Source organism: Phascolarctos cinereus, unplaced genomic scaffold (assembly GCF_003287225.1).
Source record: "Phascolarctos cinereus isolate Bilbo 61053 unplaced genomic scaffold, phaCin_HiC Scaffold_7;HRSCAF=346, whole genome shotgun sequence".
Taxonomy (NCBI): domain Eukaryota; kingdom Metazoa; phylum Chordata; class Mammalia; order Diprotodontia; family Phascolarctidae; genus Phascolarctos; species Phascolarctos cinereus.
In genome coordinates, this window is record NW_027556180.1 from 80,601,658 (window position 1) to 80,629,293 (window position 27,636).

The 27,636-nt window shown below is 37.8% G+C and overlaps 1 protein-coding gene across 2 annotated transcripts in view; it reads right to left on the minus strand.

The window, feature by feature from the left end:
• Positions 1–545: 545 nt before the first annotated feature.
• Positions 546–27,636, minus strand: part of ADAM23 (ADAM metallopeptidase domain 23) — a 244,957-nt gene continuing 217,866 nt past the window's right edge. Inside the window, exons 25-26 of one of the 2 annotated variants that reach the window (XM_021008750.2) lie at positions 14,173–14,263; positions 546–4,621 (exon numbers count right to left, since the gene is read on the minus strand). In XM_021008750.2, the coding sequence (XP_020864409.1) occupies positions 4,573–4,621; positions 14,173–14,263 (140 nt within the window). In that variant the 3' untranslated portion in view covers positions 546–4,572. The remainder of the gene's footprint in view (positions 4,622–14,172; positions 14,264–27,636) is intronic. The other variant, XM_021008754.2, reaches the window with a different exon arrangement.

A 27,636-nucleotide genomic window follows, 5' to 3' on the forward strand; every position in this document is an offset into this window, starting at 1 on the left:
TCTTCAGTTCAAATCTAGCCTCATACATTTACTGGCTGTGTGACCCTGGACAAGTCACTGATCCCTGTTTGTCTCAGTTTCCTCATCTTTAAAATGAGCTGGAGAAGGAAATGGCAAACCACTGCAGTATCTTTGCCAAGAAAACCTCAAATGGGGTCATGAAGAGTCAGACACAACTGAACTGACCAAACAAGACCAAAAGGTGGGATTGGAAACCAGATCTTCTGATCCAAAGTCAGTTCTCTTTCCCCTATATTATGCTTCTTCTTCAGATATAGTTCAGAAGGCAAATGCTTGGGGCAAAGAACATTAAATTTAGAATGCTTTCCCAACAGCTCACCATGAACCCTCCTGGTCAAAAAAAGAGTTCTGTACCTATTTTGAAATTAATTGGTGTCTTAATCTCAAGTCTACTATCATTGACCTTCCCATTTCCATCTATAATTCAGAAAAAGAGCAGCCTCCCTTGTCTCTTTATTGATTTTAAAGAAACAAAAGTCCTCTCATGCAAGGAAGCCTGAATCCCGATGAGGGAGGTATTCATCTTTAATCAAAACATTTATTTTATTTGGCACATCTGGATCCGATGCAGCAATTTCAACTAATTTTTCATTAAAAGACTGTTTCTAGCACGCAGTTGAGATTCTGAGCAGACATTTAATAAACAACATAGGAGAATATACAGAAAAGGGTAGCAAGAAAATGAGTAAAACATAAAGCAACAACATTGTATGTTCATGAAAGTTTTAATACTCATTTGACTAAAAGATGCAGAATAATGACTATTGAATCTCCATTCATCAGTAGCCAACAAGATGTGAATGAGTTATTAAGTTCAAATCAAAATGGATTTGAATCATCCAACTGTGCACTTAAAAAATAATTATAAATCATTTTTAAAGAAAAATTCATGGAGAAAGTGAGAGTGACTAGAAAACGTGATGGGATGCTTTTAAACAAAATAAATTCAAGTATTGTTTTTGTAAAATTCCTCAGCTACTAGTCTTTGAATTTTGTTTGTGCAATACCCATCTTTGCATAGTAAAGAAAACTTGGTAAAACTCCAGAGTTCTATGTGGTTCTTGATTCTTAACATGCACCTATATGTTCTGTTCATTTGTCTAGTAGGGTTAGCTTTTATTCAGTGGAATCATGCAGCAAACCAGTATGAGCAACATCTTTAGCACACATCTTGTCATCCCAATGTCGTCAATTAGTGCAGCAAAAGTAGAGCAGGTGAAATGGGAACTCATCAGCACTGAACGCTTATCCTTGTTGAGTAATATTAGAAAGTGATGGGCTTGTGTGATGGGCCCAAATTAATAGAAGATACACCCCCACAACATTAAGCAACAGAACAGCATGTACAAAGTCAAACGATATGTCGTGAAAGGGTAGAAATTCTATATCCCAACACCACTGGAAAGGTGATTCTTACGATCAATTTTACATTTTTTTCTTTTCTGTTTTAACCCTGTGGGGTGTTTGGTTGCCTTTGTTATTCAATGCAGACACAGCGTGAAGCTTGTGTAGTTTACACATATGTGCAAGTAATTGAACACTGGAGCATTAGGTTCCTATCACCTACAAAACTACCAGTGTAACAAAAAGTTACACGGACACTGGCCATATGTACATAATATTGGGGACCACTGTGGTCTGATTTAAATATAACATCGCACATACACAATGTTGTTTGAGAATTGCTCAAAAATGGAAACGGGATAGACTGAACTTGTTTACGAATAGCAAATGGTGTTTCTCTAGAGTCACCATGTTATCTCTGGAACAGAAGCAAAATGTGTATCATTTACATAGCGACAGCTTAGTGTCTGCCAGGGGGTGGGCATCATCCCGTAACAGGGAGGCACTAAGCAATGCAGCAACAGCAAAAAGTCCAAGTACTCTGAGTTTCCCCCAACCCGAAAGAGCCCACTTCTACAACACACGGATATAACCTTGCGTCTTATGAAGGCTAATCAGCCTCTTTTGGAGCCCTGTTATTACAAAAACCTCGCTCTTATTTCTAGAGAGAGACTGCACATGTATGTAGCACCTATTACTCATAAATAACAATATCAAGATGTTAGAGTATGGTCTGCTTTCGCATTTAAAAAATAAAGGTTGCTGCTGTATGAGCCAGTGGAATGGCATTTCCTTTTGGGCAGGGACTCTTTTTTGTTTCCTCAAACAGTGGTTTATGTATTGTCTCCCCCATCACATCACGAGCTCCTAGAGGGCAGGCAGCATTTTGCTCTTTCTTTGTATGCCCAATGCCTGGAACACAGTTGGAATTAAAATAATGCTTGTTTTCTTGACTTGTCTCTATATCCCTAATGCCTAGCCCAGAGTCTTGCACACAGCAGGTGCTAAATAAATGCTTGTTGCTTTGGATGAGATACCACTATGATTAAATATACCCTGTAAAGTTCAGTTTTTCAAACTAAAAGTAACAGCAACAAAAAAAGTTCTTACAGATGGCATTTTCCAAAGCCAAAGGAAAACAGGTGGCAATTATTGTCATTGCACTTATTTTCTTTCAAGGAAAGGACTTTGAGCAAAACTTCAAAACCAGTCCAGTAGCAAAAGCAAGTTGAATGGCACATTGTTTTTCTCCAAAGGAGTGGATATTGTTGGCTCTTTTTGAACCTTTTTTTGAAGATGGCTTTAACCTGTGACCCTCTCCTGCAGAGCTCTTCTTTAGCTGGCTATCAAAATGCCCACCTAGGAGGGTTCCTCCAGAACAAAATCTGTTCAAAACTTAGTGGTGATAGCTAACACTTAAACAGAAGTTATCCTGACAAGAAATGGGAAGGAGTCCATGATGTTGAAGGAAACTCAGAGTGACTTGCATGCACAGGTTATCTCTGAAATTCTGCCTAGAGGGAAGAGTACGGTGTGAATTAAGATACAGTAAAATCCTGTTATAATTGCACAGTATTACATGGATTGGGGTTTAATGTGAGTCAAGTTGTATTCCCCCAAACACAACCACATACAGTAAAAGCCTGATATAACGATGTTAACAAAGGAGGCAAGTGTCGGTGTTGTTTTCCCAGTAATGGTTCTATAAGAGATTCCCCAATGAGGGAGAGACAGAGTGAACATGAATGGAAGATTGACAAGAATATTTATATATGTATATATGTATGTATACTACTAAAAAGGAAAGCTTAGCTTTCCACAAGTTTTGGGCAATTGTGATTATAATTTAAGGCTTCATTTAAGCTTGTTTTCCTTTCACATGAGAAAGAGGGAAAGAAAATTATTAAAACCAAATATTAAAATCATGAACTTGGCACTTTTGTGATTAATTTGAGAAGGTGTCTACTTTCTTACATTATATACACAAATTTTGCATGACATCAAAAATTCTAGAGAGACTTGTAGTTATTACATACATTTGCATTTACATATCTAGTTTAATGTGGATATTTTGTTATTGTAGTTTTTTTGGTTTTGAGCATACAAACATTAAACCACACCTGTTCCATGCCCAAACTCCTTGCATCTGCAAGTTATTGCAGAAAACTTGAGCAAGCCCAACACCCACCAAGCAACATGGTACCAAAAAGAAAAAGTGAGGAGCAAAAAAACCTGCAATAAATCAATTTACAGAGAGCCTTTACAAGGAATCTTTCAATAGACACTAGTGAAAATGAGGTCAAAAATTCTTATTTCCATTATTTACATTTTTAAAAGAAATATACATTAGCATCATCATCCAGACAATAGCTCCCATATTCAAAGGGCCTTTGGTCCAGGTCAGAAAACAATGGTGACTCAACAAAAGGAGGAAGCTACAGAGTTAAAAGAAACAGACAGACAAATACAGACAGAAACAGAGAGAGATAGAAAAAGAGATGGAGAGACAGGGAGAGAGAGACAGAGAGACAGAGAGCGCAGAAGAGCACTAGATATAGTTGATGAAGGAGGTTCCTACATGAAATGCGCCCCGTATCATCTTCTCTGAGTTCACATGTTCTCGTCGCTTTATGAATTCAGTTGCAGGTTTTGCTGAGGATTGGCTTGTGAGCTTGTTGTATATACGCCATGCAGTTTATACCCTTTCAAAATTAGTTCTTCATGCCGCTGGAGTTGTCATCAATATGAAAAGAAAAAAAAAAGTCATGCCACTTGTTTCGAGGATTCTGAATGTCAGCAGGCTGAGAGGGGAAAAAAATCATCTGCTGTTTTATTTTTGTGAAATGGTCCTTTTATTGCACATGATTTGGTTTTGCCCCTTCTTCCTTCCATTTAGAAAAAAACAAAAACAAAAACAAAAACAAAACAAAACCACAAACATATTCTGAAAGTTTTTTTTTCCCTTCTAATGCCTGGATTGTCTTTTCCCCTCCCTTTGATGACAAGGTGTAGGGAAGGGATCAGTATTTGAACTTATTTCCAAAAAGGACAGTTTTCTTTTCCCTCATCCCCTCACCCCACCTCTAGTTTTCTGGTCATCATTCAGGGTTTTTCTTTATCGACTTAGCAGTTCCTGCATACTGGCTGCAAGGACTTCATACCCAGAATTCCAAAGTACAAGGGGAAGACTTGTACAGTGCTGTGGCTTCAGATGGGGCCTTGCTGACTCGGATCAAACCTTCTCTTTTTGACATTTCTTCCAGAGTGTGTCAAAAGAAGACGGAGGCAGGAAAAAAAAACACACACAATATTAATCAGACCACAGTGGACTAACAGCAGTAATAATGATAATGATAATAACAAATGTTAGGTCCAGAGTAAAGTAATCAACTCACACTGAGGCAGAGACTCCAAATTCACTCTGAATCGAGATGGAAAATCGTCAATATTTATAAATCTAGAGAATGTTCGCCAATATGAATTCTGGGTAGCCAAATGTCCCTCCCACTTTCTCATACTAAATCAAAGGAAGCCTCCATGGCCTCCTCTGTCATGTAGGAACAGCATGGCCAATATGGAACCCTAAATAGCAGAAAGTCTCACAGGACTGGGTATTCCCATTGGACATTTTGCTTACTGCATAACGGGACATCTGAGGCTACAAGAGCTAGTTGGAATGTTTAGGATCTTGTAGCAACCCTCTCATTGTCACTTTACTTGCTTAGATGCCCACAGGAAAGGCAATAAGTGGCTTGTTGCCCAGTACAATCATTTCAGTGCCTCAGTGTTATGAGCTCTTACCACCTCATGGAACCAAATGCGAAAGCATTTTTTTTATTCTTTAATAAGGAAGTAGAGTGTATAGTAAGACTGAGCACTCAAAGGAGAATGGACACAGACTCAGGTTAGTTGAGCAAGTGCAGAAGGTTAGTGCGTATCAGAGTCAGCAAGTAAAAAGCCTTGAGCACAGTGTCCAATCTCCTAGAAAGTGACCCCTAAGCCAATAAGACAGCAAGACACTACAAGGCAACGACAAAAGGTTGGGTGCAACCTCCTCATAATCTGGCTTTATGTGGGGCATCAAGCAAGGGGTTCATGCATTTAATCAGAATATTGGGTATGTATGTCACTCCCACCACCAAGTTATCATGCAACCAGAGATTGTTTGTTCCTAGACCCAGGATTTACTCTTTCTTACACACACATAAAAACTTTTTTATCTAGTATTAAATTAATTAATATATCTTGAACCAATGTACTCCAAAACAGACAGTACTTAAGTTAAAGCAGGAAAAGAGATAAGACCAAAAGTCTAGCTCCCTAAGTCAAGTCTTTCAACGCAATGGTCTATAGTGGGTGGCCCATACCACCTTCAGGAATACAACTCCTAAACTGTGATACTATCTTGTTAGTAAGTATTTTAAAGAAAAATAAGAACAATGTATTAACCAAAACCTGCAATATAAACTATCTAGCCAGGTGGGCAGAAGTAACTCAGAACAGAGGAAAACAAAATATCAGTTGTCATTTGGAATGAATGTGGGAGAAAGAACAATCATATTATTGACAAATATTGATAATCTTATACACGTAATATACTCAAGCCAAATATCCTAAATTTCCCTAATCTACTAAATGTAAGAATCACGACTATGTTTAAGAGTCTACATCCTATGAATTTTCCCAGTATACTGCCTATAAAAATCACAGCCACATCTAAAATAGCAGAGGTATTCCTCTTCACATTTAAAGGGAAAGATGGCAAAACTCATTCCTGGCTATCCTAAAACTTAGGATTGCTATTTACTAATTTTATCATCTTGGGCAAATCATTTAGTATCTTTGAGCCTGAGCCTCCTCAGCTATCAAATATAGGTTGGACTAGATATCTAAAAGTCCTTTCTAGCTCTGCATTCTATGCTTTTATAACTGGACTGTATTAGAAAAGTTTGTTTCTAAATCAATCTATAGGAAAATGCATGAGGAGTTTCAGGGTTACCCAGGGGGTCAAGTTCTTAGGCCAGCCTGTTTAGTTCACTATATACCTGATCTCATCTGTATCAATGGGAGCACAGAACCTAACCACCACATTCAACAATGTTTCTGTAGGAAAATATATCCATAATTCCAAATTGAGAACGCAGGAACTTGTCCATATAGGGGGGAAAGCATTGAATTGAGAGTCAAGAGGACTACAATCTGTCACTTATTCCTTGTGTTATTTTGGGCAAGTCCCTTAATCTCCCTGCGCCTCCCTGCCCTCATCTGTAAAATAAGAAGGTTGGAACTAGATGACCTCTAAAATCCCTTTTAACTCTAAATCTATGATCTCATGATCTTCTGTACCTTCCCATCTGCTTTTTACCCTCTCTTCAATCCTAGCAGTACTTCCTACTCCCTGACCGTCCAACCTGCTGGGCATTAAGAATAGGAGGTCCCTCCTGCAGCCTGAAGCAGTAATTCTAGGCATAGAGGCGAGCAGACAGAGGGTAGGAGACAGGAAGATGGAGGCTCTAGTTGTGGAAAATGGGATGAAGAGTAGAATGGCAACTTGGGTGAGGAGTAAGGAATAGGGAGAGTTAAAGGGGAGCCAGCAGTGGGGTTTTGGATAGTGAGAACTAGCAATTAATAAGGCTCTTCTATCCCTTCTCCCCAAAACCCATCCATGTCCCCATAGAACCCTATCATCCAGCATTAGGGTAAATGCAGAGGTTGAAGGCTCACATAGATAGGGAGAAAGGGTGGTAGTGAAGTCCCAGGGACTGGGGGAAATAGGAGGAGGGATCTGAACCTCTGAAGGGGGGATGGGGCAGAGAAATACTCTGAACAATAAGTAAGAAAGGTTTCTGTGGTTGTGCTGGGTAAGGGACTTAAAGACAATCATGATATCAAAGGATTTAGAGCTGGAAGGCTCTTAGAGGTCATCTGGTTCAACCTCCATGTTTTGTAGATGAGAACCAGAGAGTAAATGACTTGCCCAAAGTCTCACCGTAAGTAAATACAGAGCTGGGGTTTGAACCTAGGTCTTGACTCTAAATCCAGCAGTCTTTCCACTAAACCACACTTGGGGATTTCTATGTCAGGGCTGGTTTGTAACTATACTTCTCCCAATGAAGTCATCTGGTACAGTTTAGTGTGAAACCATAAGCACTGGAGCTTCCACCTAGATAATTTCCTTCCACAACTTTCCTGCTGTGACTGTTCCATTTCCTTCCAATAGGGAGCTGTCTGCTCTCTACTAACCCGGGCACATTAGGTGTCACACAAGGATGGATGGTATGATGGATATCAGTCTGCACCTTCATACCCTGTAATTCATTCATTGCTCAGTCTTCCTAAAATACCAGCCTAGAGGAGAGGCATGAAGTTACCTGTCCCTATTTTTCACTAACTTCTATGAGCAAAGGCAGCTGGTATGGTGGAAATGGGTATTAGGTTTGGAACAAGAAGACCCGGGTGGACTGTACCTCTCTGACCTTCAGTTTTCGTCTCTATAAAAGGGGATAATGATACTTAGACTATCTACCATACAGGACTTGAGTGGTCAAAATTATTTATAAATCTTCAAGTGCTACATTAATGTGAGCTATTATTTTTGTCTATAGCAAAATAAAACCCATCCCTATACCCTCACCCATTGCTAGTACATTCTTCAAACTACAAAACGAAAGGCACTAGGTCCTAATCTCAGATACATATTAGTTTATTGTTCTTCATTTCTTGGTCAATGAGCAATTTGGGGCAGGAAGGTAAATATGATTAATCAAAAACATCATAAATGGGGGAGGAAACAAATAATTTTAACGCCAAACTGAAAGTCCCAGGAATCTCTTCAGTTTCTTGCAAAAGGGAATTATTTAACATAAGCTTTTCAGTCAGTCCTACATCACTCTGGAGGTTTTTGGTAGCTACTAAGTCTCACAGGCTATCAGATGGACAGTTGTGTATTTTCCTGGAGATTCATGAGTGCTTGTCCCTTTTCTCCTATAGTCAGAGGATCGGAGATAAGGAAGCAGATTGCTGGATACTCCATAGAGAATAATTCTTCTTTGGAGCTGTAAATATAGACTAGAAAAGAATACAATTGGTGAGGAGTAGGTTCTTTTCATAGTCCAGCTTCTCAGAAGTTTTTATGCATGAGAGGCATCATTCATCCCTCTCCTCCTCCCATCCCTTCCTCCCCAAGAGTCTCTAAAAATGGCCTGAAACCCCAGAAGAGGTCCTAGAATTATTCCTATCCCCAAGAAATCCTGAAAATCTCACAAGTTGGTCTGGGCCAGAATCAGAACCAGCCCTCATCTTCACTTCTATTTCTAATCTACTGGCTTCCCATATCCACTGTAGACAAAGGCAATCATTCAGGGTGTTTCCTAATGTACCGTTAGACCCCAAGTATGAAGACAGCATTAAATCTTCCAGGCCAGTGTCATTCTATAGGAGTAGTGCCATGGTGGTTAGAAAAACTCCCTTGACTGCTAAATATCCCCAGAGAAGCAATGGTGGGAGGGGGCTAGTTCATTAGCTATCCCTGGGATTGGAAATGAAATTCAAAAAAAAATGTGGGGATTGGTGATGATTGGTCTCATTTGCTCAGAATAATGAAGCGTACCATCATCCAAGATTCAAAAAGAAAAATGTATTTAATCTCCTGAGAAAATTCAATTAGCAATAAGTTTCTACATATTTTAACTGCTAACCTGTTTTCTGTTATTATCTCATAGAGTGTGCAAAACACTTAGTATTATTCCATAGATACTAATTCTAAAATTCATGTTTTAGCTGAACTCATTAACAATTTGTCTCTTAGTTCCACGAAATAAAACACGAGCCAAAGTAGGCCCACACATACTGGAACTATAGTCTGATTGTATTTGACGGCATCCTTCACCTGGCCTGTAGCATGGAAACATATACTATCAAGAAGCTAAAGTCAGAAATACTCATTTCAGTATAATTGCTCAAGTGAACATCTTTTAAACTCATAAATGGCTACAAAAGGCCACTGGCAATTGATTCTGAAAGTGTACCACATGGAGAGGAACCATAAGACAGTTGATTGCATCCTGAATGGCATGGCTCTACCAACATAGTGGCTGAAGAACATTATGAAATACCATGGCTCACTTATGATTCTGGTTTTGCTAATAAGCCACTTAACCATTGTAATCTTTCCTTCTCAACTGCCAACTAGGCTTTTTCTTCCTTTCTACCAATACTACTAGTCTACACATCAATCCACCTCCATCAATTTCTTTTATTGCTTAAAAATATGAGACTGTTGCTAAGCCCCTTTAATCCATTTGCCCTGCCTCCTCAGGTTATAGAGACCACAGCTTTGCTCACTATCTGTTTCCAGGAAGAGCCAGGAAGGTTCAATCCAATGCGTACTATTCAAAAGTTATTATGGGACAAATTATTGGGTAATGCAACTCCATCTTAGTGTCATGATGTAATGATAGGAAGAGCATAACATTGAAACCTGGCATCTCAACCATTTTGATTTTATCCTCAAGTCATTTATCTGTCTCACCTTCTCCTCATGCTCTGCCAAATGCTTGTCTTTCTTTTCATGTTAACTCTTATGTTTGAGTGCAGTGTGTTAGGGTCCATAGACAAAAACTAGGACACTGTTTGTAAAGTCTGGGATTCTTTCTACACTGGTTCTAATTTTTTTTGGAAGGGTATATAGAGGAGGAGAGGAGAAGGAGAAGAGGGAAGGTGAGCAAAGATGAAGGAAGAGATATGAGAGGATAGATCTGTCACTAGAAGATATTGTCTACAACTAATAATATCATTTTTCCTCCTAAATTCCAAGAGCCCTTGGTGACCACCAAGGAATCTTGATATTCTGGAGACCTGAAAAATTTTAGACTAAATCAGGCCCCTGTTATCCTCTAAACCAGGCAATGATAAGCTTTTAGAGTTTAGCTTTAACTAAAAGTTACTGTAATTATGGTGTATCTGTCATACAAATTTACTTCATCTGAAACAGGGGCAGGGGGAATCCCCCACCAAATCAAGCTGAATTTCTCTTTCTAGGAGTTCCATAATGAAGCATGTTACACCATGTTGAAATTTACAACTTTCTAATCATGATTTTGGTATTTCTTCAACACACATACACACACATACACACACACAAAACACACACACACACACACACACATACCTCCTCTTATTTGGAGGTAAAAGAGTTTAAGAAAAACATTTTAAGAAATAGGTTCAAAGGCAGACCTTAGGTCTCAGATAGTTTGCTTCTAGACTTGAATAACCATAAGGGTTTGGATGGAAGGTTACCCTTCTTTAACATTTTGATAACTTGAAGTCTTATACCTTTAAGACTATGAGATGAAATACAATTTTAGGAGGAAATGGTCATTCTCTCTACCATACAGCATATATTCTACAAGCACATATTACCCTAAAAGCTTAATTCTTGAATTCATTGATTTGTTTCCTTGCCACAAGTAAAGCCCTCACTTCATGTCCAGTTAGCATGTTCACACACAAAACAAAAGTCTTTCTTCAAACTCTTCTCTACTATTCTCTACTCTTAAAGAAGACTCCTTCCATTTTGCACTGAGCCCAATGAAAGGCTTAAAAGTCTTCAATCTAACTAGAAAACAGGAGTATTTACCTTTCAGTTCCAAAAAACACCACTTGAAAAGTTGTTAGTTAACTAACGCTGTAGTCAAAAAAGCATGCATGCGTGCACTTATACACACATACATTATATATAGAGAGAGATAGATAGATATAGATAGATATAGATATATATCTATATCTATTTATACACACACACACACACACACACACGCGCACACACACACACACACACACACACACACACACACACACAAACCAAGATAGGCTACAAATGTATTTAATGTTTAAAATCCAGGACACCTTCATCTTTAAAAACCGTGTAGGATCTGGTTGCCAGTTAAATCATAGCAAGTTATACTATTAAGTATCCATATACAAGCAACAATGAACAATGTAAAGCTGTGACCTTCCTAAATCCCCTAAAAGGCTAAGTTTCAGGGTTCCAGATTTATTTTTAGAGCCTTTTCTTTTTCCTTTGATGTTGCACATAAAGTAGCTTTCCCATTTTTTGTTTGTGCCGCTAGAAGAAGAGCCTTTCTGCCCTGTTTCCACTACATTAGTGGTTACGGTAAAAGACACTCTTACACTCTTTCAATGAACTGCTAGTTAATACTAAACTTGGCCAGAAGTCTGACTGGTTAGTTGCTCATATATCCAAGTCCGACTTTTTTTGGACTGCATGCCTTCAGAGTGGTCTCCAAATCAATAGGTGCCCCATCTCCCCTTTCATAGAACATTCATCCCCTTTTTTCACCATCTTGAAGACTATATACATATCTTTGTTTTGGGAAAGCAAACAGAATTTGACCCTCAGTCTGGAAATGACGTGTGCTGGGCCTCACTCACTTAACACACAGGTGAAAAAGAAGGCTTTTCCATCATCCCCCAAAGAAACATGCACTTCAAGCTGTGAGCTAGGCCAGGCCAGTGTTCTGAGGTTCTGCTACAGAATAATGTTCTCACATCGAATTTTTTGAAATGGCAGACTCACCCAGGTGTTCATTAGGAAAACCTTGGAAGAAACCACAACAGTTTCTGGTGAAAGTGAACACACCTTAGGCAAAGCAGATCCTTAATAAATGGTGAATGACTTGAACTGAACTGGATAATAAAGGTGGCTAATGGAATGTATTTTTAAATGTATAAATGTGTCCAAGGCTATCAGCTTCCAGTCTTAAGATGGCTGGACCTCAGAATTGCCTTTTATGGTGCCTTGAGAAGAAAGAATCTAGGTAGTAGCCTATTTGTTTGGCTTTAGAAATCTTTACGGAAAAAGATTGCAAGGGAATATTATCAATCCAGAGAATGTGGAGTCCACTGAAATTTACAAAGGCCTTTTGTCTCACAAAGATCTTCATCCGAATTAGGGAGGGTACTCTATTAAATAGAAAAGGACTCTTCTACCTAGATGCAAGATAAGAGATTTAGAGCTTGCAGGGGATCAATGTCAATTTTATGATAAGCACAACTCAAATGTTAGTTTTACATTTTGTGTCTTGTATACATCAAATCAGTTCCAAATTGTGTTCTACCTTGTGCCATGACATTTTCCAGCTATCTATGTTGCTGAAATGTTGTTTCCTTAGACAAGTATATGATGGATCAATATGTATGGAAGAAACCAGTTGAAAATGAACTTATAGATTTAGGTTACAACAGTCAAGCCCTTGGACTTTATCAAGAAAATCCCAATATATATTCCCTAGGTTAGCAAAACTCTAGGGTACAAAAAAAACACTGAATCTTTTTCTATCCTAAAGCAGGAGATTTCATATGATTTCTCATTTTGTGTCCTTTTTCACTTATAGTAACTATTTTAATTGGATTAAGTAGATCAAAGTTGGGTTGTATACACAAAAGAAATTTAAGAAATAGAGCAATTAGACATATAATTTAGTTTTTTTTAAAAGCTATGTTTATAGATCCTGTGAATTAATACTAAGATATTTCTACAGAATTATTGATCTATAGAATTATTCTATGGGATTTGGAGTTAGAGAACCTTGGTTAAAATTCTTGCTCTGAGGTCTGCTAGCTACGAGACCTTAGGTAAGTCACTTCCCATCTCTGGACCTGTTTCTTCACCTGTAAAATGAGGCTGTTGGATTACATAACTTTTAATGTCCCTCCTAGCCCTTCCAGCCTAGACTAATGTAAATGTAGATTTAAAAAAACCCTGATTTGTCTGGATAGACTTATCCCATTTTTCTGTGTTACTACATCAGGTGCAAGTAAGCATTTCTTTACAGGGGAAATATATGACACATGAATGTCTTAGCAATTTATATTGATTGTGTGTCCAAAAATAAAAAAAATACTGTTTATAGGCCAGATTTCTACAGTGCATAGTAAAGGAAAAGAAATGACTATTAATAAGTGAATTGGCAATATATTAAGAGCCTAGACAGCTCCAGGCTAAAAAACGATGGTTATGAATAAAGGCAAATTCATGATTGAGATTCTGAAGCCCACATTGGCCTTAATTATATGTTTTGCCTGTTCAAATCAACTCAGTTTGCTAATTAATGTTCAATACAAAAAAGGACCGTTTTTAAAGGCATGCAAAAAAATCAAATCAATATTAGCACTTGCAAATTATTCATTTCCCAAAGTGAGAAATTTAAAGGATTATTCCAGTGATTTAAAGAAATAAACTACCTTAAAATTTTCTACAACCAAATGTTGTATTTTTCTTTAAACTGAGTGACTTTATAACCAGACATGATATGTGTGATAAACATGGATGCTTATGTATATTATAAAACATGTACTTTCTGGTTTGATTTATTAAGTCTATGTTTCCAAAAATAGAAGCACATAATTTAGCACTGGCTTACCTTTCAATCAAATAGCCTGTTTGAGAAGTTACACAGTACCAGAAGTACAAATGATCTCAAAATGCTTGCTTGCTTCTCAGTGCTGAATGGAAATCTTTCTGGAAAGCCTTCCATACTGTTTCCCCTCAATTAGCGAGTGGTGCTTCCTTCTATACTCAGTTCTCTTTGCACCCAGACAATATTTGATGTTTTGAAACCATTCCTCCCTGTCCCCACCCCCAATCACCTTGAGAATAACATTTACTTTTAATATTTTTAACTTTTAAGACCTACAGATCTTGTAGCAGGAACTCAAAACTTGGTTATGTAAGCAGAGAAGAGAATTGCCATAGCCACTGAAGAGAAGACATGCGGCGTTGCTTACTTAAAGCCCCATCCTGTCCCCCCAAGGACAATAGCTGCTACCAGGATGGCACCAGCGATGGAACCTATTATAAGATTGGTGGCACTAGGACCTGTGACAAAGGATTATGGGAAGAAATAGGTAAGAACCAACCACTTAGTTTACATCAGTTAGGGAAAGGCAGTGAAGTGATTTCAAAGATCTCTTAACATTTTTAAACTTTGTTTTCTTCTATCTGGAAGGTCAAGGGACTATAGCAGCTGTTACTTGGATTTCGATTCATCCTTAACTAAAACTTTAACCATTTCACTGTGGAATAATTAAATTGCATAAGGTTCCTCTTTAGATAGTTTTAAATAAGGGAAAAATAAGAGTTGACCACAGCAAATGTCAAGTGCTTCCATCAATGACCTTTCCTACACTCTAGCCTTACTTCTGGCTCCCCAATTCTCTTTCCCTCCCCACTCTTCCAAAATCCCAAATACCAACATTGAGGTCTGTGATAATATCATAAAGACATATGACATCAGGATTATTTCTCACAAATACACAAATAGTGAAAATAAAGAAAAAGCCTTGCTGGCAGTGCCTAGCACATAGCATGTGCTTAATAAATGCTTATCGACTTGACCTAGAGTTACCTAAATTTTACTATGTATATTGCAGGCAACCCAGAATGGGGAGGTCTCAGGGATCAATTTAAAAGAGAGATCTACAGTTGAAACACACAATTCATCTCTCCAGAGACACATTTTCAAAGCATCTCTTGAAATTGTCTTTAAGGAGAGAAAGATTAAAGTGAGGTGGGAAAGGGAAGACATAGAGGGACCAGGAAAACCATTCTTCCAAACAGGAAGAAAACTCTTCACACTCAATTGATTGAGGCTGCTTTCCAAATGCCCTCTTTTTAACAAGACAGAGGCAGGGCACTGAGGGGCGTAAGAAACAGATGAGCCAGAATGGGTATAAAAGATGAACTTTATAAAGTGGATCTCTCAGTCACAACGGTTTGACAAATAAGTTATGTTGCAATTCTCTTTTGCATACAAAACCCCTAGCTCAACATTTTTTCACATAAAACTACTTTCTCTGGTTCAAGGGAAGGTTGAACCCAGTCCAAGAATTATTTTACCCGTCATGCCCATTATAATACTAACCTGCAGAAAGTCTGTTAAAAGTTTCAGGACAATGCTTCCTCACTATTTTAAATTTTAAAAATTTAAGTAGCACAGCGCAAATAACACTTGGCATAGCCAAGTGTTTTCCTAGCCTCCCAAACTCCCTTGAGCTGGCAAGCACATACACGGGTGTAAAAAATCCTTCTTGTTCATATCAAAGTTCAACTGGGTATTAATGGGCATGATTTTAATTAGATCCTGCATTTGGAGGCATGAATGTGAGGGTAAACTGGATACTTTATGTGTTTTAATGTGTTGGAGAACTATATTTTGGTGGACAAGAGGTTAAAGGTGAAGAGATGTGTCAATGCAAACAACAGGTTGACTCTTAGATTTGGAATTCTCAGCTATGCCCCCAGACTCACCATCAAAGGAGTACAACACATGTGTGCATCACATGTATGTAACATGTATTTTCCCTCCCTTGGGGGGAAAACCACCATATAACAGTCTCTTATTTCACTATGGAATTTTACCTATTTTGACAACAGGGTTCTTGTGTTTTGGGATTTTTAAGAGGGAGGGACAGCATGTGGATTTAGACTTGTGATTTCATCATTGTGGGAACTTCCCAATGTGGAAACTCCTTCCATTGATCAGCACCTTAGCTATGACCTAGCACATTATAGAGCTGTCTAAGGACTTGTCCATTGTCACCTAGATAGTATTCCTCAGAGTCAGAATTTGTACCCAGACTTCCTGACTTCAAAGGTTCTATTTACTATCCCATATTGCCTCTCTTGATCACAAGTTAATGTAATATAAAAAAACCAAAACACAAATATATCACATAATACATAAACCAGGTCCCATTCTTAGCTGATTTTTGCTTTTCTGGCATTAAATCATGATTTAAGGAGTTGAATGCATACATATGTACCCTATTATAGGTGATGTTTGATTTTATTATTTAGATTTAATGAGCTGAACACAAAGAAAATTTTATTCCTGCCCCTTAGTCACTAAACATACATTGGAATATCAGTTAAGCCAAGTATGTTTCAAATAATCTTTCCTTCATATTTCTTAAAGTTAAAAACCAGTCTACATTATAATGAAGTTCTCAGTAGTAATCTGAATTCAACAAAAAACAAACAACAACTTTCAAAGACAAACAAGGCATCAAACCAGTACAAATTTGCTATTAAAAAAAAAACACTCTCTAGACTTACCTGGAAAAAATATGACTACTACAAGCCAAGAAAACCTAAAAACGATGGACAATAAATGCTGGCAACTCAAATTTTTTCCCTTTTTAAATTAAGAAATTGTTTTCTTGCTTAATTATTAATGTAGTATATCATACTATTGAAATTTAACTCTGACTAATAAGTTGTGCATTTTAAGTTGGTGAAAAATGTACCAAATGAATGTGGGGCTACTGCTGCTGAGCATTCCAACTTCAATGGGGAATTCTCATAGAGGGGATTTGGAATTGAATGCCAGTATATAAATGAATGTCACATCTTAGTAGTGCTGTCTAAACATCAGAGAAAAATTTTATATAGCAATATTATGAAAAAGATGATTCCTTGGTATATATAAAATTTCTGTCTATGAAGAAAAATACTGGTACTTTCCAAGTATTAGGTAAGCTCATACATATTGCAAAAGTCAAAATATTCTTTTTAAAATAAAGGTAAATAATTTTCAATTTTTAAAAATTTCATTAAATATTCTACTAATATCTATATATTTGATGCATTTTAACCAAATAAAGATGAAGAAAATATATATTTTAGTATATATAATTCTTTTCCAGGTTGTTTTTATCAAGTCCCACATATAAATCCAACCTAGCTAATGTTCTCTGGGTCTATAAATAGCTGAGCTATCTAGGTGATTTCTAGGGAAGTACAGGCAGAGATAGATATTATTTCTAACTCATTACTTCCACGAAACAAAGCTGCTATCTACTAATCCAGTGACCTCCCGGGCTCATTCTTTCAATCTGACTTTTTCAATCAGTTTAATGATCATCTTTACGTGTTCTCTTTATGATCACAGAAAAAAATATTATATCCTTCTGTTCCAATAAATCTGGAAGAAGATGGAGAGATGATAGCTGTTTGCAAGATGATCACTGATTTAATTAAGAATTGCTAGTTTCTGCTAAAGATAGAGTTAACCTGTTTCTGAGAGACATTGAAGAGGAGTGATAAGTGTGAAATCATCAACTTATTGAAAGAAGACATTCAGCCTCAGTGAGAGGTATTTTGGCACTCTATTTGATACTGATGCTTAGAGAAAGGCTAGAAGCTTGTTATCCTTCAACCTACAGTGTTGGTCACTCTACCTAGAACAGCTCCACACCCATCCAGTATCACATGGAGAGTTCACACCTATTTTGTGAGGTTGGGTGATGTACACCATGGGTGTCTTGTGCCTCAGGATGCATGTGTTCCACAACATTCCCAAGTGTGGCTGAATCAGATTAAAATGTAATAGGAAAATATTTAGCAAAACAAGTAAAAATATAGTAAATATAGATAATATTAATATGTGGCTTTCTAAGTCAATCTGCAGCCTGCAGGGATCTGTATATATGGTTTAGTGGCCCACATTTCTATTTGAGTTTACACCACTGATGTACACAATCAACCCAAGAAGGAATTGGAAGTGGCATGAAACAATCAGCTCCTCTCATGGTAATTAGTTAATAAGATAACTACTAACTGTTTGACCCCGTGCTTTGTAGACTAGACTACAACAGACATACGAACCTGCAGGCATGCAATTGGTGCTAGAACTTCAGATCTGACTGATTCTAATTATTTTCCAAAAGGATGAAGAAAGTGCCATAGATTTCCCTAACTTCTAACTTGGGGTCCCACTGAAACATGCTATGTACCACCCTATAACATTAAATAAATGAAAATATTAATACCTCATTCTTTAGACTTCCTTCAAGAGACCTTATTACTTGTGTTTATTTTGGCTAAGTGCTCTTTTCTGCACCTCATGGAAAGTGAAAATCCACTGATAAAGGGGATCTCCTCAGATTACAAAACTGAATGTAATATAAACACGGTTCATGTGGATTTTTTTGACAGCTAAAAGGCTGTCAAAATCTATGTATTTTTAAATTCTTCTCACAATTTGAGTAGTAGGTGAGACATTTAGAAAATATTGATCGTGATGCTGTCAAATCTTCACAAACTTATTCATTTATGCCCCACATTGTCCCAGACGGGAGAGGGTTCAACACTGCACAAGCAAACTCCATGACACAGAAACATTCAAATCACACCACAAACACAACCACCACATGACACGAAGCCAAGGACACAAGACACGGAAGGATCAGGGACCAACAGTTACCTCACACACTAGGCACCAAACATAAAAACTCTGAAACTCAGAAAGATGCTTACTCCATTCCCCACCCTGTGCCTCCAAAAATCACCCCCAGGGCCAGAATGGTCCCTGCCACTGCACCTATTAGCCTGCTTGTGGCCATGCTCCCTGTGCGGAGGGAAAAGGGAGATTCTCTTTAAGAAAGAAATGACAATACACTAACTTCACTGAAGAAAAAAAATCATATTAGAAAATGTTTTGTTTTAAATTTTAGTATAAGGAAGTGATTCAATCTTTTCCTTAACACCAATAACTAGATTCTAGACAAAAAAAAATTAAATTTTGGGGATGATGTTTAATTTACATCAAATTTCCAACAATCTTAGTTTTTCCAATATTATCTCTTCTTCATGGGTGGTCCACCTGTGGAAGATTTATAAGAGCATATGGACAAAAGTATACAAAGATGGGCTATGGTCCACATCATTGCTAGAAATATATACATTGATAAGATCACAGATCCATTAAAGGATGGAATTCTTTCCATGCCTATATTGAGAAGTAAAATGACTTGCCCTTGAAATCATAAAGACTTGGGTTCAAGTCTCTTAACTTCTTAGTCATCTAGGCCAGTGAAGTTAAACTAAAACAGAAACAGATCCCTGCCACTGCACATTGACTTGGAAAACCATGAATGAACATTGTCTATATTTAATTTGTATTTACCTTGTTAAAATTTTACATTTTACATTTACATTTACAATTACATTTTAATCTGGTTATGGTAAACCAGTGAGTGGCTGGGAGTTTGACACCTCTGATCTAGGCAACTCTCCAAGATTCCAAGTTGCAAAGAAGGTGCCAGCCTGCCCTGGTGGAGCAAGCTTCCCCATCCAGGAATTTCCTAGAACAATAAAACACAGGTTCTATCCCTATCAATGATATCTATTCCTTAAATCAGCATTTTTCCTACCAACAAATTTTAACATTTGAGTAATTATTTTGGAAAATTGGACAAAAAAAAGTCAAAACAAAATAAATTTACATATTAATCAAATAACCAATTATAAAAAGAGTGGTCAATTTTCAATGGGAAAGTCTTCTTAATAACATTTTCCCTCAAACTCCATAATCACTTAAATATATATGAAGATGAAGAAAATAAAATTTTTAGTTTTGCATTGACTTACAAAATTAAATACACACACAAAATATAGTATTGTGATATGGCACAGTTATTAACCTCGTTTCTGAGATCATCATAATGTCTAAATTTCTATTATATTCCATGGTATTGTAAATATGTGTGGTATAGGGGTCAGGCGAATGATACAGGTTCATATATACATGTCTCTTATATCCCCCGAACACCTAAATTAACTATTCTGGGAAATCAGATTAACTTTTTTCAGGCACCATTTCACAACTTACTATGTTATGGCACTGAATTTCCAGAGTCCAGTGCCCTCTGGATATAGCTTATGTTTTAGGAGAAAATCCTTTAAAAGTTGAAACTTGAAGTGCAACAGTGTGGCATAGAGAAAGAGTTCTGAATTTGGAGTTGGAAGAACTGAATTCAAACCCTAGCCACACTATTTCTCAACTGTGTGACATATGTCCAATCATTTCTCCTCTACAAGCCTCAGTTTTCTCCTCTATACAATGAAAACTTTGGAGAAGCAAAGTAGGTGGTCATCAAATGAATAATGGTTGTGCCAATTATGGCAGAGGAATGGAATGGAACATTACAGACCCCTAAAAAACAATGAATATGAAAAATTTGGGACAAATGGGGGAAAATGTCTATCAACTGATACAGGGCAAAGTAAACATAACCAAGAAAATGATTTATACAATGAACACAATAGTGTGAAGAAAAACAGTATTGCAAGACCTCCTACCTTTGATCAATTTTGAACAATTTCTATTTAAGAGGATTGACAGTAAAGCATGCTACCCTCAATTCAGAAGAGAAGGGATGAATTGTAGGCGCAGAAGGAAGTGTACCTCATAAATATGGCTATTTTTTTATTAATGTGTACTTTTTTAAAAGGATGGCTAGTCATTGGGAAGTGACAGAATTTTTTTTAAGAATCAATAAAATATTTCTTTAAAAACACAAAATAAAATGTGGTTAAACCAGGTGACCTCTAAGGTCCTTTCCTGCCCTAATATTTCATGGTTCTGTGAGTTGGCTGTTCAGTTTTCTGTATCTCTTCGCTTATGAAGATACAGAGTGACTTTTGGAGACTACCCTTCATAAATGAGATTAGGTAAAGTGAGACCAAGAATGATAGCAACTCTGGAAATCATGATGTCAGACTGTTAAAATTCCCCACACTGCGCTCATTAAAATCTATGATCTTCATAGTTGCTTGAATGGACCTTAGAGCCTTCAGAGACGAGACGGAATATTGTGGAAAGGGGATGGGAAGAGATAGAAATAGCTTTTCTTAATTCTGTCGAGCAACTGGCTAGTTCTTTCATCAGTCTAAATTTTGTCTATATGTTCAAAACTTTAAGTGTGTAATATTGTTGGTGTGACCGTTCCCATCAGTGCAGACTACAAATCCTTCCATGCCTTAGGAGACAGTTTTCATGAGTTCTTTGTGTTGAAAAATTCATCATGTGGTGGCTAGCCCTTTGGTTCCATCCTTAGGCAGGCTGGACCTCAGGTCAAAAAGGACATGTGAGCTACTGTTAGGTTTGGCTCCACTATGAGGCATCAAAATATGACTGAATAGAGAATTTTTATGTTTTTTGTAATTAGGCACAACTAAGACATTTAATATTTCTTTCTTTTCAATAGACAAAATAAACAGCGATGCTAAGGGAAAAGAAAAAAATCAATACGTGAAAGAGGTGAGCATATGTTTTCAAATATGACAATACATTGTAATTCAAAACAAACTAAAATGTAACAGTGTCTAACTTTTAAAATTGTGGCCACAGGCCTCAGAGGGAATAAAGTAGGAATTCAGAATAGGGGGATGACTGCTTTCCTTCCCTTTTTAAGTCAATATCTACTTACTTTTATACAAAACCAAGGCTCAGATTCTTAAAATCTGGCCCTCTTGCATTGGCAATACAAATGCTTAGATTCCTTAAGAGTTTGCCCAATATCAAGGATGTTCTAATAAACCTTGTCTTTGACTGAAAAAAAAAACTCACAAAACCAAGAATATATGGCCATAATTGCAAAGGTCACCACTTAAGGCATATTATTTTAAGAAAAAACATAAAGCAGACTTGTATTCTCTTCAAATTTCATGAATGAGAATAAATCCATACCTTCCTAATTTTGTTTGCAAATATAATGACAAGAACTAGTACGAAAGTGTGTCAAACTCAAGGCCAAGACACATTGTTTATGTTAAAATATGCTACTAAGGCAACATCACGTTTTATAGATGTACAACAGAGCCGTACAACAGAGATAAGAGGACTAGAGGAAGGACAGCAGGCAAGCGGTGGGAGGGCATTCAGAGGCTCCTGATGCCTGTCTAATGGATTTTTCTTCATTCTATTTTATAGACACTTATGCTGTATTCCCATGCTAGACCACAAACTCCTTGGAGGCAAAGAGAATGGCTTATATTTGTGTCTCTGCAGCTAGCACAGTGCTCTGTCCACATTAGGCATTTAATAAAGGACTGATTGATGAAGTTGTTGGAAAGGAATCAGAAGGCCAAGATATTTCCATAGATGCCTTCTTCTTCTTCTTCTTCTTCTTCTTCTTCTTCTTCTTCTTCTTCTTCTTCTTCTTCTTCTTCTTCTTCTTCTTCTTCTTCCTGAAAACCCAGTAGTTCTTGAGAATAAAAAGAAATAGTCAATAATCTCCTTTGGGCTGGAAAATGGTCTCCATATCCTTACCTGAGATAAGGGCCCTTGACTTTGAGAGCAAGATAAAAGTGAGCAGGGAAATCGTATTTTCCAAAAGGATTCTCCCCCTCCACCCCACTTCCCACTCACACACTTGTCAGGACTGAGAAGGATGTAGGGATTCATCTGAATCTTTGTCATAGTGCTTTTTAGATGTTTCAAGGGTTAGCTAAACAGCTTTAATTTCAGAATATCTCTACCCTGTGAAAAGAGAATGACTCAGCCTTCTCTTCCTCCTGACATGAACTAAATGAATGCAGGTGGGTGGCTCTTTCACCGGAGTCCAGGCTGCTCTTCAAAGCTATGCAGGGATTCATGACAAAGTAGTTTCATGAGCCTCATGCTGGGAACCAAGAGGCCTGGGTCTTGAAGTTTATCCTAATTTATTTATTATATGACCCTGGGCAATTCACTGAATGTGCACTGAATTTTGTTTTTCTCCTCATCCCAACTCTAACCGTGGAAATTCCTCAGCTATATCAAAATTTAGGACTTGTCTTCCCCTCAATCCCTAAAAAAATCCCTTACCAGCTATTCGAAGTTGACTTTGGGAACTCAATTCAATTCCCACTTATTAAGTGCCTACCCTTTGCAGCGTACCATGCTAGACACTGGGGAAGAGACAAGGTTTAGATAAGTCATCAGTTCCTACACTCTGGAGGCTTAGTTCCCTAGTGGATTCAGATACCTTCATCGATAACTCTGATCTTCAATGATTTGGGTTAAGTACTTAAGGGAAGAACAAAACAAAGTGTTTTGTGATGAGGATTTGGGGCGGAAGGGGGATGGTGTTAAAGACCTGGGGAAGAAGGAGAGACAGCAACAAAAGTTTCTTTGAGGACATGGTATTTTGATTAGGCTTTAAAGAACAAGAAAGAGTTTAGCAGACAAAAAAGGCTCACTGCATTTGCAAACGTACAGAACAGTGGAAGTCAAGGCACAAACAGAGGCAGGAAGGTCCAAAGTGTTTTAGGGAAGAGGGAGAAATCCATTTTGGCTGGAACAGGAATAACATGAAATAAGGCTGGAAAGAGAGGGTAGCCCCAGAATGCTAGCCAGCCAAAGAAACCTATACTTTACTCAGTCAGCAATAGGGAGCCCCTAAATATAACTAAGCATTTGAAGTGTCATGACCAGATTCTATTCATGAGGAAGACTGATCTGCATGGGAGGGAAGAGAGGGAAGAGGTGGGAGATTCTCAAAGGAAGATATCACTGCAGTCCTGTTGGATGTTAAAGTGAAGAGTTGCACTTTTTTTAACCGACTATGCATTCATTTATTATACAGGAAAAAATCATAGGCTGTGATATTTGCCAAAAAGGCATAGTATAAATATATTTCCCAGAATTTGTCTATGCTACAGTAAGATACCAATTCTACATTTATTTTCTCAGAGATCTGCTTTTGTTTTTTAAATGAAACTCATAGAATAGGAGGAACATTAGGCATCTTCAAAGGCTGCCTTCTTACTCTCAGAAGATGTCAGAGACATAAAGGTGAATCACAGCAATCAGTTTACAGATGAGGAAACCAGAGGGATCCCTTGTGCCTTTTCCCAAGGTCACACTGCTTATTGGTGGGGCAGCGATGATATTCTCCTCCCTCTTCCCACATCTCCTTATTCTCAGTTTTGAGAATCCCACATGACATCTCAAACCCATCAGAAAAATAACATTTTATTTAATTCTAATTAGCCAGAAATGGGGGGGAGAGGAGGTTGGGAGGAAAGGAGACAGAGAAAAGAGAGAGGTGGGGGAGGAGAAGAGGAGAGAAGAAAGAAGCCCAGTATTTGGTAAAACATCAATAATTTAAGTACACAAAGCAGCCAGTTGCATTCCCGATAGACTGCTCCAAGTATATTCAAGAGCCAGAAAAGATACCATGTATTGTGGTAGAGATGAGAAAGAAACCACAAACTAATCTTTTTGATTAAATTCATTCTGTATACCTCCAATGCACATTATTTGTTATTTAGGAAATGCTATTTCCAGAGTTTTCATATAACAAAATTCACTAAATGTTGGGTGTGGGATAGAATCATCTCACTCTGATCCAATAAATATACTTTTTAAAATAAAATGCAAAAGGCTGTCAGTAATGCATAAACTGGCAATAAACTAAAGCTAGCATGTAATGCAAAGGTTACCAGAAAGGGCTTTTAAAGCAATGTTGGGCACAGCAGTAAGATAAATAAAGAAGGGGCAGGATCACTTGGAGTGGCTGGAACTCTAATAAGGAGTGACTGAAAGAAGACAGAACTATTCAATTCCTATTTTTCTTTAGTTTTCTCTAATAAAGAGAATGATCTGCAGACTAGAAGGATAGAACAAAATGGTTAGCAGGAAAAGGAATCCGAGATAAGTGAGCAGATGGTGAGGGATCCCCTAGTTGCCCTCAAAGGAGTCCATGTCATCAGGCCTGAATGAACTGTATCTCAATGTATGGAAAGAACTGACAGATACGATTGCTTAGTTGATCTCTAAGGAACCGTGAAAAAAAAGGAAAGTAGCAGGACTATAGATAAGCAAATATTCTGATTTTGAAAAGGAGAAATAAGTCTAAAGTGTCCTGTGATAATAGAGAGCAAGAAATGGTCTCAGAGTCCATGTAAGCAAGCCCCTTCGTTTTATAGATATGGAAACTGAGACCCAGGGAGATTTGACTTGTCTAATGTCACACAAGTAGAAAGTAGCAGAAGAAGAATTTGAACCCAGGTCCTCAGACTCTAAAGCCAATGTTCTTTCCACTGAACCTTACTGCCTCTTCAAACTACGAGCTTGAAATGAATTACTGATAAAATGTTAGAATGAATTAATAAAGGTATATATAGCCAAGGGCGTGCCAGTAAATGTTTAACAGCTGACTCTCCATAAACACATGGCCCACTGTTAAGTTTAATCTGTGGTAACAGATGGCTCCAGCACACCCGTGGGTATAATTCATAGGTATTTAGGAAGTGATGTGTGATCACTGTAAGCCAGCATGGGTTCATCAGGTTCATCACCATTCCACAATAATCGTTTGTGATAGGGGATTCAGATGACGGCGGTAGACATCATATACATGGATTTCTAGAAGTCAGTTGACAAAGGCTTTCATTTGTCTTTGGAGATAGGTGAAAGACATATGGACTATGCTATGGATTCAGAACTGGCTGAGTTTGGGGGCCTAAGGAGTGGTGATTAAGGGTCACTAATGGCCTCCATTCTAGCCTCATTGGGCTAAAATGGTAGACTGAATCTAATAAGACAAATTTTACCATGGATAAGTGTAAAATGCAGTATATGGATTAAAAAACAGCAACTACATCAGGCCAAAGATGGTAGAGGTGTGGCTAAACAACTCAGCCATGACAAGAACCTTAGGGAGAGCAAGCTGAATGCTGGTCAACAGTGTGAAGGGACTGCCTAATGTGACCTTAAGCTACCTTGGTGGAAGCAGTATCTAGAATGAAGGAGGTGACAGGCCTTGCTGTATTTTGCCCTAGTCAGACCACATTTGGAGTATAGTTTTCAATTTAGGGAATCACATTTTAGGAGGGGCATTAACAAATCAGAGCACATCTAGAAGAAGGTGACCAGGGCAATGAGGGGACTTGAAACCATATGATAATTAGCTACATGAATATGAACTGCTTAGCTAAGAGAAGAAAAGACTGGGATAAAGGGTAGAGGGAACGTGTGTGTGTGCATGCGTGTGTGTGTGTGTGTGTGTGTGTGTGTGTGTGTGTGCGCGCGCGCGCGCGCGCATACATGCAGAGCGGATGTTTAAGGTTTAAAAAAAAGCCCTCCTCACAATAAGCTTCTGAGGTCGATACAGCAAGTATTCTCTGTCTGTCCCTGGAAGGCTGCCATGTAAGAGAGAGTTTAAATTTGTTCCTTTTGGATCTAGAGAACAGAACCAGGAAGAATAAATGGAAATTGCAGAGATGCAGATTTCAGCTTGATATAAGGAAAAGTCTGTTTTGTTTTGTCATTTTTTAGTCCTGCCTGACTCTTCATGACCCCTTTTGGGGTTTTCTTGGCAGAAATACTGAGGTGGTTTGCTATTTGCTTCTCCAGCTCATTTTAAGATGAGGAAACTGAGGCAAAGTGACTTGCCCAGGGTCACACAGCTAGTAGGCAGTGAGGCCAGATTTGAACTCATGAAGAGGAGTCTTCTTGACTCCATGCCCAGCACTCTATCCATTGTACCACCTAGCTCTTTCTTCCATTATTGGTGGTTAAAAAGAATCTGGGTAACCACTTGTCAGAGATGTTGCAGAGGTGATCTCAATTGGACGACATGGCTCTTGAGACTCCTTTCCAATTATGTGATTCTATGATTTATATAGTTCATCATTTCTGATAGATTAATTGTGATTATAACAAGAAGAAACATGTGCTTTTCTTGACTCTGGCCTTACTGTCCGACCATGAACAAGCCTCCTGGAACCTCAGTTTCCATTAATCCTTTTTCTGGCTACCTCAGAAGGTTGTTGTGAAAAATGAATTTTTTAAATTTTAAAGCATTATATAGATATGAGTTATCATTATTACTTAGAAAAACATTATTAGAAGAACATAATGAGCCAGATCATTCTGTGTAGGTAAACTACTTTGTCTGGCAAACACTCTGGGAAAAGCACAAACAACCTGAGCTCATACAATCACAGATCTAGAGTTGAAAGAGATCTTAGAGGTCATCTATTTCAACACCCCTCATTTAACAGATGAGGAAATTGAGGCATAGAGAGGTTAAGCAACTTGCCCAAGGTTACACAGATCAGTGGTAGGCATAAGATTTGAACCCATTCTTCTTGCTCCAAATCCAGTAATCTTCCCATGGTCCACAATGACTCTCATAATAACACCATCCAAACCAATTCGGGAGGCAAAATCACAGTAACTGAGAAAACAAGATTTTGTGTGTTCCACACACACACACAATCAGTAAAATAAAGGTTTACAGTCAAAGTTTTTGCCTTGAGATAAAACCAAGATCTCTTCAGATGCTACAATTGCTTTGATAAAGCAAATGTAAAGTATTTTTTTCCTTGACTATATATTGTTAGGATACCAAGTATAAAATGGCACCGAAATATTATATGTGTTAAATACAAATAAAAAATAAGTAATCTCCTATTGC